Genomic DNA, 17258 nt, shown 5'->3' with positions numbered 1-17258 from the left:
TAGGCATCTATAGGATTATAATCTCCAACACCTGAATAGAAACCCTGCATCTAATATCTTCCAATAAGTTACACCCCCAATCATCTTGTTAGTCGAGCAATAGACTTGCTCAATTAGGATTGCTATTTACTTTAAAACCATAAAACAACAAACACTTAGAATTAATAATTTGACTAGATTTAATAGGTTCCCTAGCTCCTTGTGGATTCGGTCCCTAAGTACTGTAACTGAACCTTTTATTTGAGAGAGTAATTCACTCCTTAGGGTAATTTGAGTGGTATCAGATATCTTAAGGAATTAGGTACAATGAATAGCCTTCTCTGTTATCTCTCCCCTTCAATCTCTTCCAGGCTACATTTTATTGAATCTCGATTATGAAGCACAAACAAACTTAATAAGAATAACTCTCTTATTAATCTCTTAAGGAAAAATCATTCAAAAACCTTAAGTTCTCAATCACTCACACAATTCATAATTTTTCACAAACTCATAAGTTATACCACACATTGGTATCTCCTTATATATAGAGATTAGATTTCTCCTAAACTCTATGAACTTAACATATTTCATATTTCCTTTTCATAATCTTTTTACAAAACTATAACTCGGTAGGATTAGGTCTTTGACTTAAAATTCAAGTTTCTTTTTCTTTCAAGCTTAATTCAACAGATTTTTGGATTTGGTTCGAATTGTGAATGACATTGTCTGGTTCTACGAATGCGGACCTATTTTAGGGGATTTTCTGAACTCATCTTAGAGTTTCACCGATTGCACGAAACAAACTATAGTTTTCAGGATCATTGGTGCATGATCCTTTAGATCTTTTTTTTTTGTATTGCTACGACTCTAGGTTTCTCTGAACATTAGTTTTTTCTTATCTATAAGTTCTGAATGTTGAACATTAGGAATTTATAATGTATTAGGGACGTTGATGACCATAATGTTCTTATTAGCAACGTTAATGACCGCCTGATAAAATACATGAAACTAAATGACAACGCTGTCTAGGATCGAAGAAGACTTGCATTTAGCAACTAAAGACAAAGCTTTAGGCATGGTAAGACCCTTTCCTTCCGACATGTCAACTGCCACGTCTTCATCCTTCTCCCAATCAAAACATTGTATCAATGAGCCTAAAGCCAAGCCCAATACAAGTTGTGCAAGCCCCATTCCAGGACAAGCTCTTCTACCCATTCCAAAAGGTAGAAACTTACCATGTTGGGTCTTCCACCCTTCACTGTCGAACCTTTCCGGTTTAAAAACCTCTGGCTCATCCCACATCTTTGGGTCTCGCTGAATAGCCCACGCATTGATGAATAGCCATGTGCCACGTGGAATATCATACCCAGCAACTTTGCAGTCACGGGACGACGCGTGTGGGACAAGCAATGGAGCTGCAGGATACAGACGAAGAGTTTCTGAGATCACATTATTGAGATACGTACAAGTGCTCGTATCAGATTCTTCCACCAAACGCCCTTCTCTTGAGACGATGTTGTTTAGTTCCGTCTTGACTTTCACTAACACATCTGGATGATTTAGAAGGTTAGCCATAGCCCACTCTAATGTCACCGACGTTGTATCCGACCCGGCGAATAACATCACCTGCAAATAATGTACGAGTCAATCTTGATTAATAAATGAGTTTAAATCAAAGAAATATATAAAATATTCACGAACCAGTACGAGCCCTTTGATGATCTGGTCGGTGTAGAGCTCGGGTTGCGTTTCTTGAAGAGTAAGCAAATGAGTGATCATTGTGTTCTTAAACTCTGTTTTTCCCCTGTTTCTTCTGCGTTCGTCGACCAGTTTCTGCATATACTTGTCTAATTTCAAGCCAAGTTTCTTGGTCCTCTTAACGTATCCATCGAAATCAAACAGCTTCACAATCGGAAGAAAGTCACCGACGTAAGTAAACCCTCCGAGCTCGAACGTCTCGCTGATCAGCTCCTTCGATTCCTTAGCTTCCGCGTTTTCCTCGCCGTAGTAACGTTTTCCAGCAACCATTCTCATGATGACGTTCAACGTAAACCCTGAAAGCAACGGTCGTAGCTCCATTCGGACAGAGTTGTTTCCTCGTAATGTCGCCGCGGCGTGGATTGTCTGAAGCATAGATCTCACTTCGTCTCTCCGGATCTCGAATGATTCTTTGAGACGAGCGGCAGAAAAGATCTCGACGGTGCAGATACGGCGGAGGTTACGCCAGTGGTCTCCGTAGGGGGCTACGCTAACCGCCGTGTTGTTGTAAAGAACATATGCATACAAAGTAGTGATGGGCTTGTTTGCGAAAACGATATCATTTTCGTGTGATAAGAACTCCTCCGCTGCGGAAGCTGACGTGACGACTACGGCTCGACAAGAGCCAAGCCTGAGAGAAAACACGGGACCGAGGCTCTTAGAAAGGTCACTTAGGCAACGGTGAACAGGATCTTTGAGCAGGTGGAGGTGTCCGATCACCGGAAAACCCACCGGACTTGGTGGTAAATTTTGCTTTGCTCGGAGAAGATAAGCCGCTACAAATAATACGAGGACTAGAGCGAATGAAAGCAAATTAAACATCTTGTCGCTTTTCCTGATTTCCTCTCCTAACTGAAGACGATCTATTTGCACTATACAACTTTATAGAAAAGTAGATACACTAATGTTTTAGGACACGAGTTTGAAATGTTTTTTTTGTTACGTGGAATCTTAATGGAGCAAGAAAAGAAATATATAGAGGCGTTTTTCTTTCAATATTTGCGACTAGGCATAATAATTTTGGGATTTAAGAAATGTCTAGAAGAAATCGAGTGAGCAATCTCGATTCATGGACCTAGAAACGATGATTAAAAAATTAAATTTCTCAATTTTTTAAGAAATACAAATAAAAATGTTCTTTATTATCAGCAATGCAATGCATGTTAATTTAGCAACTAAAGGCAGTCTTCATCCCTTTCCTTATGGCATGTCAACTGCCACGTCGTCATCCCTCTCCCAATCAAACACTGGATCAGCGACCCTAAACTGAGCTCAATACAATATGGGCCAGTCCCATGCCAGGACACGCTCCTCTACCTATACCAAAAGGTAGAAACTTACTATCACTACAATACCAAGTGGGGATCAAGACCCTTCCGACAATTCCAGGAAGATGGTGCTTCATAGATGGTTCGTGGAAAAATAAGGATATTCGTTCAGGACAAGGTTGATATATCACTTTGGAGGGTTTCGATGGATTGATGGGGACAAAGAATACTAGAGCAAGTCTTTCACCTCTCCATGCGGAGGTGGAAGCTTTAATATGGGCAATGGAGTGTATGAAGAATTTACGCCAGTTTCATGTTACATTTGCAATGGATTGTTCTCAGTTGGTGAAGATGGTTTTGGAACCAGAGGAATAGCCAGCGTTTGCAAATTATTTAGAAGATATCAAGATCTTACAAGGGAGTTTTCTGAATTCAGAAATCATTCATGTACCTCAAACGGAAAATAAAAGGGCGGATAGTCTAGCACGCAGTGTCAGACAACTATCGTCTTTCGTCGTTCACATGGATGCAGAGTTACCAGTTTGGTTTACAGAGTCTATATGAGTCTGTATATGTTGCTGACAAAAAAAAAACTATCACTACAAGAAATATGTACATTCCTAGCTTATGAAAAATGCTATAGTAGGGCTTTCATAGCGTTTTCTCATATGCTATGTCATCGATTGCCATCATAGGTACTCTCCCTACGATAGCATTTTTTTGACGCTATAAAATGTACAGATACAATAGCGATAAATGAATGCAATTATTAACGTAACTATAACACGACTATTTTTCGACACAAATTGTTTACGATTCATAATTCGAGCTATGATATGTCATTCTACGATAGCTATTGATAATTCCTATATTAAATTTGGTTATAGCTTCAGATGTTATGATTGTCCAATTTATAGGTAATTTTAAATGATATGATGTTATAATACAATAACCTTCTTTTTTTTCCTATTATTGATTTTAAATATTCGATTATAACTGTTTTTTAATTAAATAATTAAAATTTAAATCAGAATTAATTTACAATTAAAAATATATTTTATTAAAATTAAATATCAGTTTACAAAACTAAACCAAAATTAAAAAAAATTAAGTAGACTAAACCACATTTAACCAAAACCTAAACCTACGTTCCGCCTAAACCTAAACCTAAACCTAAACCTAAACTTCCTCAAGCTCTGTGTGTCTCTTTGGTAGCATTCCGAACCTTCTCAGCTGCCGCCTTCCATAAGCTCCGGCCGCACATTCCGAACCTTCTCCGCCTTCCTCAAGCTCTGTGACTCCTCCACCTTCATCAAGTTTCATCTGTCTCTTCCACCTTCCTCAAGATTCCACCTTTCTGTGGTAGGAATAAAATTATAAGAACATACATAAATAATATTAGAATGACATAAGATCCGTATTAACCATTAATGGATCAAAAGGAATGAATATTCATTCCGAATCTAAACCCTAATTGGAGCCCCGGTGAGGAACTTACTCGATGGCTTAGTCCATGTCGTCAGATTCGGTTATAATATAGAATTTTTAAAACGTATGTTGTTTAGTGGTTTAATGTTATATGTTTATAATATAGAATTTGTAGTTTGAGAAATAGGATTTGAGTTTTGGAATTTATAATTAATTGAAGTTTAGTGTTATAAATTGTGTGGTCTAGTACTTTATTAGGGTTTAGAAAATAGGGTTTGGAGTTTATTTCAAAATTATGGATTTAAGTTTGAAAATTAAATTTAGAGTTAAGATTTTTGTTTCCGTTTAGTAAAATTTTACCATACCGTTTATCTAATGCTATTATATAGTACAAAAATTTTAAACTCATCTACGATAGCAGTTCAATAAAACGGGCTATAATAATGTGCTATCAATGTGGACTTTTTTTGTAGTGACGTCAAACCCTTGCGTAACGCTCCCTGGAAGGTTCATCGATCGACAACTCATTAGTTGCATCGATCGACGGACTGAAAGGTGTATCGACCGATAACACGTTGTTGATATCGATCAACACTTTCTCATGACCAACAAGCAATATCTGAGGTCCTAGATCCGGCGATAGATAATCTAAAAATACGGAAGTTGATCGACTATTCTTATTGTTTGAGTTCTAGAATATCCAATATATGCTTAGTATCTATATCTCTATAATCATCATTGTCTGAATAGAAACCCTAAGTCTAACACCTTTCCATATCTGTCTTAAAACCCCAATCAATCAATCGAACAATTACTTGTTCAAAACCTTGCTATTTACATTTAAACCTGTTTGCCTAGCTTAACCACATATACATCTATTGTGTGCCTTAGCTCCCTGTGAATTCGATTCCTAAGTACTGCAACTCGACCTCTTATTTGAGAGAGTACAAATCACTTATAGGATAATTTAAGTGATATCAAATTTGATATTTTCAGTGATCAAGAAGGCCAAACACAAGCTATGGATGGACACATTCTCAACATATCCAAGGAGGACATAGCTGAAATCATTGCCATGAATTGGTCCAGAAACTTCTTGGACACGCAAAACAGAGCTGAGGATCCACCATCGATCGACGATGCAGCTGCACCATCGATCGACGATGCAGCTGCACCATCGATTGACGATCAGTTCAACGTCAGACGAGGAACACTTTATCAGAACAAGAAACGGAAACCTCGCTGGGAGTACACAGAGATACCCATACCTACCGTGCCAGACGAAGCCAGTTACAACAAAGCAGAGATTGATGAGATGGTAGCAGAGATCTACAGAGCTATTCAAACTTCAGATGATTATCATTCAAAGAGGATCGATGACATCTACTATACATTCAACGACATTATCAGCTGGTTGACCATACACACATATGAGATGAAGCAAGACATAGCCATAATTCAGAAACAGCATGCAGTCGGCGCAGGAGCATTGAAAACGATCGACGATCACACTCGGCCATCGATCGACGCCCACACTTGAACATCGATCGACGATTCGACTTGCATCATTCGAAGATAGGCTTCAATCATTCACCTACAGGCTTGATGGTGTCTACTACCCGCTCCGTGACGATATCGATTCATTGACCACACACATGAATGCGTTGCAGCAGGAGATATACACGATTCATAGACAATTAGATTTTCAATCAGAACCGTTACCATCGATCGACATACGGACATGCCCATCGATCGACATCGAGCGTCTATCACTACGAGGCGAGCTGGTAACCGAGAAGGCCTTATAGGATAATCTTGATGAGATCACTTTCTCTCAAGACTTGCTGAAAGAAGATGTCTACCAGGAATTGAAAGACATCTCAGAATCGACAAATGCAAGAATTGGAATGCAACAGCGCAACATTGGAAATCTTCAGCATATGATGAATGCAAGTGAGGTTGCTAGAGAAATATTAAAGAATCAGTGGACCAAAGGAGATGAGGCCATAAGAAGCTTCATTAGCACTTGGTTTCAGATGAGCAAAGATGAAGTGGACACTTTCATACAACAAAGTGGTCACTTTGATCACTACTAGCTAAAAACAACCTCCAAAGTCAAGCTAAATGACTATAACAAAGCGCTGAGTGAGAGGCAACCCACTATTATGTTTTTTCTTTAAAGTTTTAGTGTTTACAATTATTTATTTTCGCTTTTAATTCTATTACAGGTCATAAAAAATAATAGAAAAACCAGAAAAAAACAAAAAGAGACCCAAGAAGCCGTTATTGCCATCAACCGATGAGATCTAGTCGACATCGTTCGACAGCACAACACCAGAAATGATCGATAGACACTTCTCTGTGTCGATCGACATCTACATCAGCGATCAGGTATATCGTACTCCTTGTTACATATTGCCCATATGATTTATGTTTTCACCAAACTCTGACTAAATGTACACATGGGACATTGTAATTTAAGTCTGGGGGGAGGTTTACTGATATTATGTTTACCTATGAGTTTTATAAAAGATTTCAAAAAGTTTTTATTGAGTCAAGAAGGGACAATGAACTTTTACAATTTTCCTTACTTATCTAACCACTCTTTAGCACCATTCTTAGATTTATTGACTGCATATTGTACTATAGATGCTAAAGTGGATCATCCTGCCAGTTATTCACACTTGCTGAGAATGTTTGAAAGAACCAAGCTGACCTCCAACCAAATTGAGCTCAACTTGCTTATCTTGGAGCTTGGTATACATTGGATCGGAATCCTCCTGCAAGTCTGGAAGGTATTAGACTTAGTGTCCCTGGTTTTCCTTCCACCTCTCTTTGGCATCCATATATATTTACAAAAGATTGAAATGATTTCTTGCGATGTATAGGGGTAGGAGTGTCTCTTACGACCCCACTATTCTACTCTAATAAAATGATCACACATTGTTTGGAAGCAAGGGGTAGATACATTATCGACGACCCCACTTTTCGCCTACAACTTTGCCCAGTAAATAAAAAAAACGGATTCAGAGAAGAGAGAAGAGAGAAGGGGAACCAGAAAAAGGTTTATCTGTAGGTCCAGATACTTGTTTGAGTTGATTCCATATGTTCAGTGATCGATACTCCCAAGTTAAAGCTTACACCTATATTATTTATATGAATGAGAATGAGGTCAGTAGAGGGGTTAGTCAGACATGATTGGTTAAGTTGTTGGATGAATGGAATTGGCTGCTAAACTAGGATATTGCATAGAAAGTACTTCTAAGTTAGGATTGATTTGATGTGGTTTGCAATATTGCTGAGGTGATGATAGTAAGTTCTTAAATTGTGTGAGTTCCTGCTGTTTCCAAACCGCTTCGAGAGAGACTGTTTGTTGTTTTGCTTGAGGACAAGCAAAATAGTAAGTCTGGGAGTGTTGATATACCATGGATTTTATCCACTTTTAGCCATGGTATATAGATGTTTTTAAATACATTATAGTTGTTTGGAATCTTTTTAGTATGTTTTCAGGTTTTGGAGTGATTTGGAGGAAAGTGGTGATTTTGGTGTATTTTGGAGATAAAATGATAGACCCGTAGCTGACCATCGACCAGCCTAGCGATCGATGATCGAGGATGATAATCGATGGACACACACTCTGTGTTATCGATCGAAGGCGAATCGCGCAAAGGCCAGATTGGTTCCAGCCGACTTTAAGCCCAAGTCTCACAAGAATTACCAGATTACCCCTGATGAGTTTTTACCTAATATTTATGTGATCTGCCATTGTTCTAGGCGACACATGATTTCTTACTCTCATACAGAAAAATACTTAGAGTCTTAGGTTTGGAGAAAAGATCAAAGAAACCCTTCAGAGATTTGTGATTGGAACTCATTTTTTTACTATATTCAAAGAACCCCTTCAGAGAAGATCAAAGTATTAGGATATCCATCAATTAAACTGTTCCTAATGCATGTGTTCTAGAGTAGCTAACTAGGACCTTACCTATAGATATTAGGACGCAAGCGGAAGCTTGGTTCTCTGTTTGAATTAGTTTGGATTGTGCTAGGATTGCTAGAAACAAGCGGGAAGCTGATTTAGTTAAACCTAGTGAACACGTCAAACCCATGTGTAACGCTCCCTGGAAGGTTCATCGATCGACAACTCATTAGTTGCATCGATCGACGGACTGAAATGTGTATCGACCGATAACCCATTGTTGGTATTGTTCGATACTTTCTCATAGGATTGGGCAAAAAAACCAAACCGAACCGGGTCAAACCGAACCAACCGAACCGAAACCGATTTAAACCGAACTAAAGTCTATTTCAAACCATTCGGATGAAAATTTCCCCAACCCGAATGGTTCGGTTTGGTTTTTAACCGAACCGAGAAACCGATGTGTTTTTGTAATTATTTAAATTAAAAATATTAGTAATACCAATATACTAAAATTCTAATACCAAACCACATATTTTTCATTTTTATTCATTAACATATATTCTTCTAACCTAATAAGTAATCATCAAAATATTTGATTTAAATAAAAAAGAAAAATCTATATTTTTATATTCTTATATATGTAAACTTGGATGTTAAATCTAAACCTAAAACCTAAAGCAAATTTTATTAAAAACAAAAGTTCTTCTCCACAGCGTCACATGAAAGATGATTCGCTTTTTAATAATGATAAAAGAAACATTACTAAAGATGTTGGGTTTTTTTTAATTGTTTTAATTTTTATATACTTTTGTGACTTTTTTAAAGGTTTTTGTTTTAGTTTTATATTGAATTTAGTTCACATAGTTTATATTTACATAATTTATGTTTTAAAACAGAATTTTTCTTACAAAAAATTAACTTAGAAGAACCTAATTAAACTGATCCAAAAAAACAAACCGAACCGAACCAAACCGAATACAAACCGAACCAAATATAAACCGAACCGAATACAAACCAAACCGAACCGAACCAAACCAAACTAACTATGGTTTATTTCAGTTAAAAAAAAACTAGAACCAAACTAACCAAACCAAACCGAACCCGAACCGAACCGAGAAAATAACCGAAATCCCCACCCCTACTTTCTCAGGACAAACAAGCGACACTGCAACTCGACCTCTTATTTGAGAGAGTAAAAATCACTTATAAGGTAATTTGTGTGATATCATGATTCAAGCGCCAGTCTTACTGCTTTTCACGTCTGGATAAGCAGAGATTTTTAGGGTGCTCATGTGATCCAGAATTTTTAAATTTTGCTCCATGTATAGACTATGGGATTCGTTTACAGTACTTTACAAGCGTGTACTTCATGTTTCCTGCATTTGTTTTTAGTACGTAGCGTTTTAATGCAGGAATATGCACATTTCGTACGGAGGGTTCCTGCATGTGTTTTGGCTTGTGGACTTTACGCATGAGCCATGTATTTTTGACACCATACTGAAGCTTGCGCATGTCTATTCCTACTTAACTCGTATACCGTTATGATTGTCATTGTGGGTGTGCCACTCAGATGAAGGGTTTGACATGATCGAAAGTCAGTTCAGACTTGATCCAACTTATATGCCCCTTTAAGTATTGGTATTCCAGCTATTCCCTTAGTCGAACTCATATTTTATTAGATGAAAATAGTCTGGAGATGTTGAGCATAAATAGGAGTAGGAAACCAAAATTAAATAATAGTAATAGAAAATGTGATCCTAAGATCTTATTAGGAGAAGTAGGTTTTAAAGTGCAGGGCATTCCAGTAGTTTGACTGGGTCTTGCTGTTGTTGCCTTGCAGCCTATAGGCCCGTGCTCCCCGTCCCCTTACTGGAAGGTCTTGGTTATGATCCTTTTATTGTAACTTCTTGCGATTTTTTTGCTGGTAATACCAGTTCTTTATCTTGGCCGCCTCTCTCCTTTCATCTAGTATATCAAGGTCTAGAGTCATTAACTAGTCGTTTTCCTCTTGAGAGGGAGGATCAAACACAGCCATTTTGACATGTATTTAAGTTGGGAGAACCGCTTCCATGCCGTAGACCAAGGAGTAAGGCGGTTCCCAGGTGGATGTCTTAGTTGTAGTTCGATAGGCTCACAAGACTCCATGTAGCTCTTCAGCCCATCTTCCTTGGACATCCTACATGCACTTTTTTAGCATGTTGATTGAAAGAACTACAATGTTTGGTGTATAAACCCTAATTCTGAAAGAGATGTTTTATTGAGACTGAAAGAGATGCTTTTTTGATCAATCAAATAGGAACTACAACGTTTGGTGTAACTCTAGTTCTAGCCGCCTAGCTCTATTCTCTTAGTTTATGAATGTTGATCCCTTGTTCTAGGGTTTGGGCTCCCTTCTTATAGCTTTGTCGTAGTCAGTTATTAGGTCAGAGTTCCATATTCAAAAATATGGAAGAATCTCATTTAGTAGAATTTTTTTCATTTTTATCCGAATGCAGGAATGGAGCCGAATTTGAGCTGGGATTTCTCCGAGCACGATCGGAAGGTCGGCGTCTTGCTCGGAAGCTGGAGTAATCTTTTCCTCGATTTTTCCCCAACAATTGGTATTTTAGTTTTTTATGAGTATCCTTAGATAGTATATTATTCCGATGATGAATACATATTGAGAGATTTCATATCTATACTATTATTTGAGAAGTGATTTTGCTTATTTATATGTTCTCTATGATTTTAGGTAATTTTACTTATTTGTCTTGCTCTCAATCATTTTCTTTAGTTAATTTGCTTATTTTTCAATTTTTTTTTATTATTTTTAGCTAAGTTGTTAATTTGAATAATCTATATTGTTATTTATAACTTTATTAAAAACTGAAAACATGTGGCGCTGGACAATCCAGTCTATTTATTATTTTCTTTATTACTGTTTAATTTTTGGGCTTTTTTCAAAACTAACCTACAATTTGGAGTACACTCCAAAACCAACTTCTTTTTTGTCATTACTATTCACTCTTGAAAGTTTCAAACTCTCCTTATGTTTTTGAATTATTTACAAAATTACTATTATTAATTAATTATCTAATTATTTCGAAAATAGCAAAAACCTATTACACCCTAAACATTTCTTTTTATTTACAACAATTTCATTATCATCAATTTTTCAACCACCATGAACCACCATTTTTGAGCTCTTAAAAGCTCAAGAATTCAATTTATAACCATTTTTTCTCTTTCTAAACCAACAAATCTCTATTTCTCTCATTTCCTCTCCATTTTCATTTAGAAAACTCCCATAACTTCTATTTTTATAATAAAATTTTCATATTTTCGAGTTTATTCAGTTGTGAGTCGAGAAAGGTGGCTCTTTTTGCTCATATTTGGAGCTTGGACGATAGTAAAGGGTGGAAACGAGTTTACACCAGAAAAAGTAACTATTTACATGGTTTTCGTTATTTTTTAGATCTGTGTCGCGATAGTAGACTGTTTTATACGTCTACGCATATGTGTAGACTTACGATGCAGTCTACTTTTCAACGCACATGTTATTTTTTCAATTGACCAAAATAATTTTTTTTGTATAATAAACTTCCCTGGAAGTCTGCGTCTTAACCTTTGAAAACAAAAACAAAAAAGTAAGTAGACTTACTAAGAAATCTACGCAAAAGAGTTTAGGTTTTGCATTTGACCAAACTTTGGAAAACTTTTGACTTTTCATGAATTCTACATTATGTAGACTGCTAGGGAAGTCTACAAAAGGTCAGTTTTGCATTTGACCAAAACTTTGACTGCATTGAATAAGTTAGTTTTGTATTTGACTAAAATATTATAAAGTTGATGATATCATGCATATTTCCATTGTGTTATCCATTCACCCATGTGCATTTTGATCATATAGACTAGGATTTAGCCATGTTTAGGTTGCATTTTTCACACATGAGTCTTTATTAGGTATTGGAGTACCACATGGAGTTCTTGTAGACATTTGGGTGCATTTGGAGTTCAAAAGAGGTGATAAAGGTGATCATTGGACGAGCCGTGCATGAGAGCGACCCTACCGGAGCGACGCCATGAACTCGCTGTGCCCTACCTCCCAGAGCGACCTTACCAGAGCGACCTCACGAGGTCGCTCGCCATTTCATCGTTTTGGAGTGCAAAAATAGACCCGGAGCGACGTCTCGCAGCGACGACCTGAGGTCGCTCCCAACACCCAGAGCGACCTCCTGGAGCGACGTGCCGAGGTCGCTGCGCTTCAATTATTTGGTCGAACTTATGATTAATCAAGGGCCTTTTGGTCATTTGTTATGCATGTTTTACACTTTCTAAACCTATGTTTAAGTACCTTTTGTAATCCATTGGAGGCAGATTATCTTTTATCTTAAGAAAACCACCAAAAACCTCTTGAAAAGTTCATCTCTTTGATTCAATTGATCATTTTTGTAATTGCAATCCTGTTGTTTTCATATCGATTCTCTGTATTTCTGTACATGATTAATCTGAAATCCAATATGGGTTTATGAGGAATCATGGAGATTAGTGAGTAATCACCTTTTGAATTCATGGGTTAGGGAGATTAAGGGGGATTAGGTTAGAGCTAGGATGTTTTTAGTGTAGATCATTCTTAGTCCTTGCTAGTAGAGTATTCATAATGCATCTTCTGAATTGACCTCTCAAAAGTTGATCTTTAGGCATTTTCCACCCAAAAGGTGTTTGATGAAATGCCTGAGACAACTCTTCTAAGCTTTTAGCATACTTTGCCAAAGACATTTGTTGTTAGAGGTGCTAAGATAGCCATTAGACTTGTTAGTAATGATTGCTTTCATATTATTCAACCAAAGACATTTGATGTTTGAAATATGTTAGTAAATGAACATTCATCTAGATATAGAGCTTGTTTAGAACTGTGTCTAAGCTTAAGGTTGATAGTTTGATTGATCGTTTGCCATCCTTAGTTCGAAACTTGATCACCCAAGGTCTAATCCCTATACCCATGAGTTCTCTTTTCCCTTAGTCAAGAAAGTTACTTCATTTATCGCTTTTATTATTCTGCAACTGCATTAGCATTAATCATTAGTTTAGAAATCTTTTAAATCACCGGTCGCACTTAGATTAAGTGAGTACTTGCATTCTCAGTGCTTTGAAATCCCTTAGAATTGGTTCGACAATCTTTTATACTACATCATTTGTCTTAGGAGCCTTGAAAACTCCTAACATCAAATTGGCGCCATTGCCAAATTCTGAGTAGATTTGAACATTGAGATTTAGTTACTTGCTTGAGACTAAGTCATTTTTATTTTTTTCTTTTGTTACTGATTCTCCTTCTTCACCTCCCTTTAACTTTCAGGTGTATGAACTTGAGGAGCAGGGGTCCATCAAACCTAGTTCCCAGAGTTGCAGACATCAGAGCTTTAGAGAGAGAGTGTGCTAGAAAGAGAAGAGAAGAAGAGCAACATGCTCACTTGCAGAGATTGGATATTGATATGGGAGACCAACCTCAAGATGATGCGAACGCCAATGGAGCCACAACGTTCCACAACACCCACAGCGAGCAGCTCGACCCATTGGCACTTATGACCGCCCAAACATTCATGGTCATAGACTGGGAATCCGCCGGCTGTGGTAGCTAACAACTTTGAGATCAAATAAGGACTCCTCAATGTGATCGAGAACAACAAGTATCATGGCTTGGCTGTAGAGGACCCATTTGATCACTTGGACAGGTTCGACAGCTACTGTGGGTTGTCAAAAACCAATGGTGTGTCCGAGGATGCCTTAAAGCTCAAGCTATTCCCTTTCTCTTTGGGGGATAAGGCACGTCAGTGGTAGAAGTCTCTACCCAGCGACTCTATCACCACCTGGGATGACAGCAAGAAAGCATTTTTGGAGAAGTTCTTCTCTACTTCAAGCACTGCTAAGCTGAGAAATGAGATTTCCAGCTTTCAACAGAAGAAATTGAAAGGATTCAGTGAAGCCTGGGAGAGATTCAAGGGCTAGCAAGCTCAATGCCCACACCATGGTTTCTCTAAAGAAAGCTTGCTGAGCACATTCTACAGGGGTGCTCTTCCTAAGTACAGAGCCAGATTGGATACAGCTAGCAATGGGTTCTTCTTGGGAAGAACTGAGGAAGATGCAGAAGAGCTGGTTGACAACATGGTAAAGAGTGACGCAGTCTACAGTGGAGACCACGACAGAGGCAGTAGAACAGATGACAAGCAGACGAGGAAGGAGTTAAAGGCTCTACAGGATAAGATAGACATACCCATTGCTGATAAATCCACCCAAGAGCAGCTGAACTTTGTTGGTAACCCAAACCAAGAGACACCACCTGTTGTCCATGAGGTTGAGGGTTTGGAAGGTCAAGAAGAGCTGTGTTTCATTAACAACAATGGTAGCTGGTATAAAAAAGGGCCAAACTTTCAGTACAACAACTACCAACAGAAATTCTATTCCAACAACCAACAGAGCGGTTATCAGCCTAGGAACAACCAGCAAGGCAGCTATCAACCTCAGCAAAACCCACCTCCTGGTTTCAACAACAAAGGACACCATTCTTCCCAACAACAAGCTAATCCTTCTACCTCTACTCCTCAAGAAAGCAGCACTGATGCCCTACTAAAACAAATCTTGGAGTCTCAGACTAGAAGTGAGAAGCATGTTGGTTATGAGTTGAAGAACTTTCACTCAAAGATTGATGGGAGCTACAATGATCTCAACAACAAGTTCAGAGCTTTGGGGAACCAGTTTGCTGCCATAAACACTCACCAAAATCGCCAACAAGGTTCTTTACCTGGAAAATCTGAGCAAAACCCCAAAGACACCATGAAAGCTATCACCCTCAGGAGTGGTAAGGAGTTACCTCATAGAGCTCTCACCAAGGATGCTGAGAAATAAGGTGAGGGGGTGGCCATCAACATAGATGATGAAGCGGTGATTGTTGATGAGAAGATCAATGATGAGATTTTGGAGAAGATTGTGGAAGCCAAAGGTAAAGGAAAGGTTGGGAAAGAGAAGAAAACAGTGAAAGATGGTGAAGTTGTTGTTTCAGCAAGTGAGAATTCTTTTGTTCCTCCTCCCTATGAACCCAAACTTCCATTCTCTGGTAGATTCAAGAAGCAGCTGCTAGAGAAGTACAAAGCTCTATTTGAGAAGCAGATGAGTGAAGTTCAAGTCACAATGCCCATTATTGATGCTTTCATGCTGATTCCTCAATATAGCAAGTTCCTGAAAGATGATGTAGCTGCAAAGAAGAAAGAGATGGAGGGCATGATGATTCTCACTCATGAGTGCAGTGCCATCATCCAGAGGCTTGTTGTTCCAAAGAAGCTTGAAGATCCAGGATGCTTCACATTACCCTGTGCTCTTGGACCTATGGTATTTGAGAGATGTCTCTGCGATTTGGGAGCTAATGTCAGCTTGATGCCTTTATCTGTTGCTAAGAAGCTTGGTTTAACTCAGTACAAGAAGTGTAGACTTTCTCTGGTATTGGCTGATCGTTCAGTGAAGTACCCTGTGGGTATCTTGGAGGACCTCCCCGTGATGGTTGGAAACTATGAGATCCCTACAGACTTTGTGGTGCTTGAGATGGGTGAGGAAGCTCAAGATCCCTTAATCCTTGGAAGGCCTTTCTTAGCTACAGCAGGAGCTATTGTTAATGTGAAAGAGGGCAAGATTGATCTCCACTTGGGTAAAGGGCACATTCTCCACTTTGACATCAATGAGGTAATGAAGAAACCAACGGTTCAAGGGCAAGTCTTCTACATTGAAGAGATGGACGCCCTTGCTGATGAACTCCTTGAAAAGTTGTCACTAGAAGACCCTCTACAGCATGCTTTGACGATAAAGAGAGAGGTTGAGTTGATTGAGAACCTGGAGAGTACTGCCTATGGGATGATCCTGGATTCACACAAAGGGTTTGTTAGTAAGGATCAGTATGAGGAGCTGCCACAAGTGGTTCATCAAGAAGCCCAGTCACTCAACATGAGGACACCCAGCAAGATGACTGGAGCGAGCTTAAGGCGCCTAAAGTGGAGTTTAAACCTCTCCTCCATGGTGTAAGGTATGCATTCCTTGGTCCTAATGAAACTTATCCTGTCATTGTGAGTAGTGAACTTACTGAAACTGAGCTATCTGAACTTTTGAAAACACTTAAAAGATTTAGAAAAGCAATAGGTTACTCACTTGATGACATCAAAGGAATATCACCCTCTTTGTGCATGCATAGGATACATCTTGAGGATGAATCAATGACTTCTACCGAGCATCAAAGAAGGTTAAATCCTAACCTGAAGGATGTTGTAAAGAAAGAGATTCTTAAACTCTTAGATGCTGGTGTTATTTACCCTATTTCAGATTCTAAATGGGTATCTCCTGTGCATGTTGTACCAAAGAAAGGTGGTATCGCTGTAATTAGAAATGACAAGGATGAATTGATACCAACAAGAACCATCACAGGTCATAGAATGTGCATTGATTACCGAAAACTAAACTCTGCATCTAGAAAGGATCATTTCCCATTACCATTTATTGATCAGATGCTTGAGAGACTTGCAAATCACCCATTTTATTGCTTTCTTGATGGATATTCAGGGTTCTTCCAAACCTCCATACATCCGAATGATCAAGAGAAAACAACATTCACATGTCCTTATGGTACCTTCGCATATCTAAGAATGCCAATTGGTCTATGTAATGCTCCAGCCACCTTTCAAAAGTGCATGTTGTCAATCTTCTCTGATCTAATTGAGGATGTTGTGGAGGTGTTTATGGATGATTTCTCTGTCTACGGATCTTTGTTTTCTGCTTGTTTGTCAAATTTGTGCAGGGTCCTACAGAGATGTGAAGACACCAACCTTGTGCTGAATTGGGAGAAGTGTCACTTCATGGTTAAGGAAGGGATTGTGCTGGGACACAAG

General features: G+C 38.4%; 1 protein-coding gene and 1 non-coding gene across 2 annotated transcripts; both read right to left on the bottom strand.

Moving 5' to 3' along the window:
- Positions 1-11: 11 nt before the first annotated feature.
- LOC106390320 (cytochrome P450 81Q32-like) lies at positions 12-4831 on the bottom strand. Its single transcript, XM_013830757.3, has 2 exons — positions 1681-4831; positions 12-1605 (listed from the first exon to the last, which is right to left on the bottom strand). The coding sequence occupies exons 1-2, from the start codon at positions 2557-2559 to the stop codon at positions 988-990; spliced, it is 1497 nt and encodes a 498-aa protein (XP_013686211.2). The 5' UTR covers positions 2560-4831; the 3' UTR covers positions 12-987.
- Positions 4832-14259: 9428 nt separating this feature from the next.
- On the bottom strand, positions 14260-14366 carry LOC125590837. The gene has a single exon (XR_007326839.1). It is a non-coding gene; the product is annotated as a small nucleolar RNA R71 (small nucleolar RNA).
- Positions 14367-17258: the final 2892 nt, after the last annotated feature.

This window comes from Brassica napus, chromosome C7, assembly GCF_020379485.1.
Source record: "Brassica napus cultivar Da-Ae chromosome C7, Da-Ae, whole genome shotgun sequence".
Classification (NCBI taxonomy): Eukaryota; Viridiplantae; Streptophyta; class Magnoliopsida; order Brassicales; family Brassicaceae; genus Brassica; species Brassica napus.
This window is presented reverse-complemented; position numbering and strand designations above follow the sequence as displayed.

Excerpts from the sequence above, each read along its gene's own strand:
- LOC106390320 (XM_013830757.3), bottom strand. The coding sequence starts at position 2,559 with ATGTTTAATTTGCTTTCATTCGCTCTAGTCCTCGTATTATTTGTAGCG. Across the intron at positions 1,606-1,680 it reads TCATCAAAGGGCTCGTACTG|GTGATGTTATTCGCCGGGTC; the intron begins GTTCGTGAATAT and ends CATTATTTGCAG.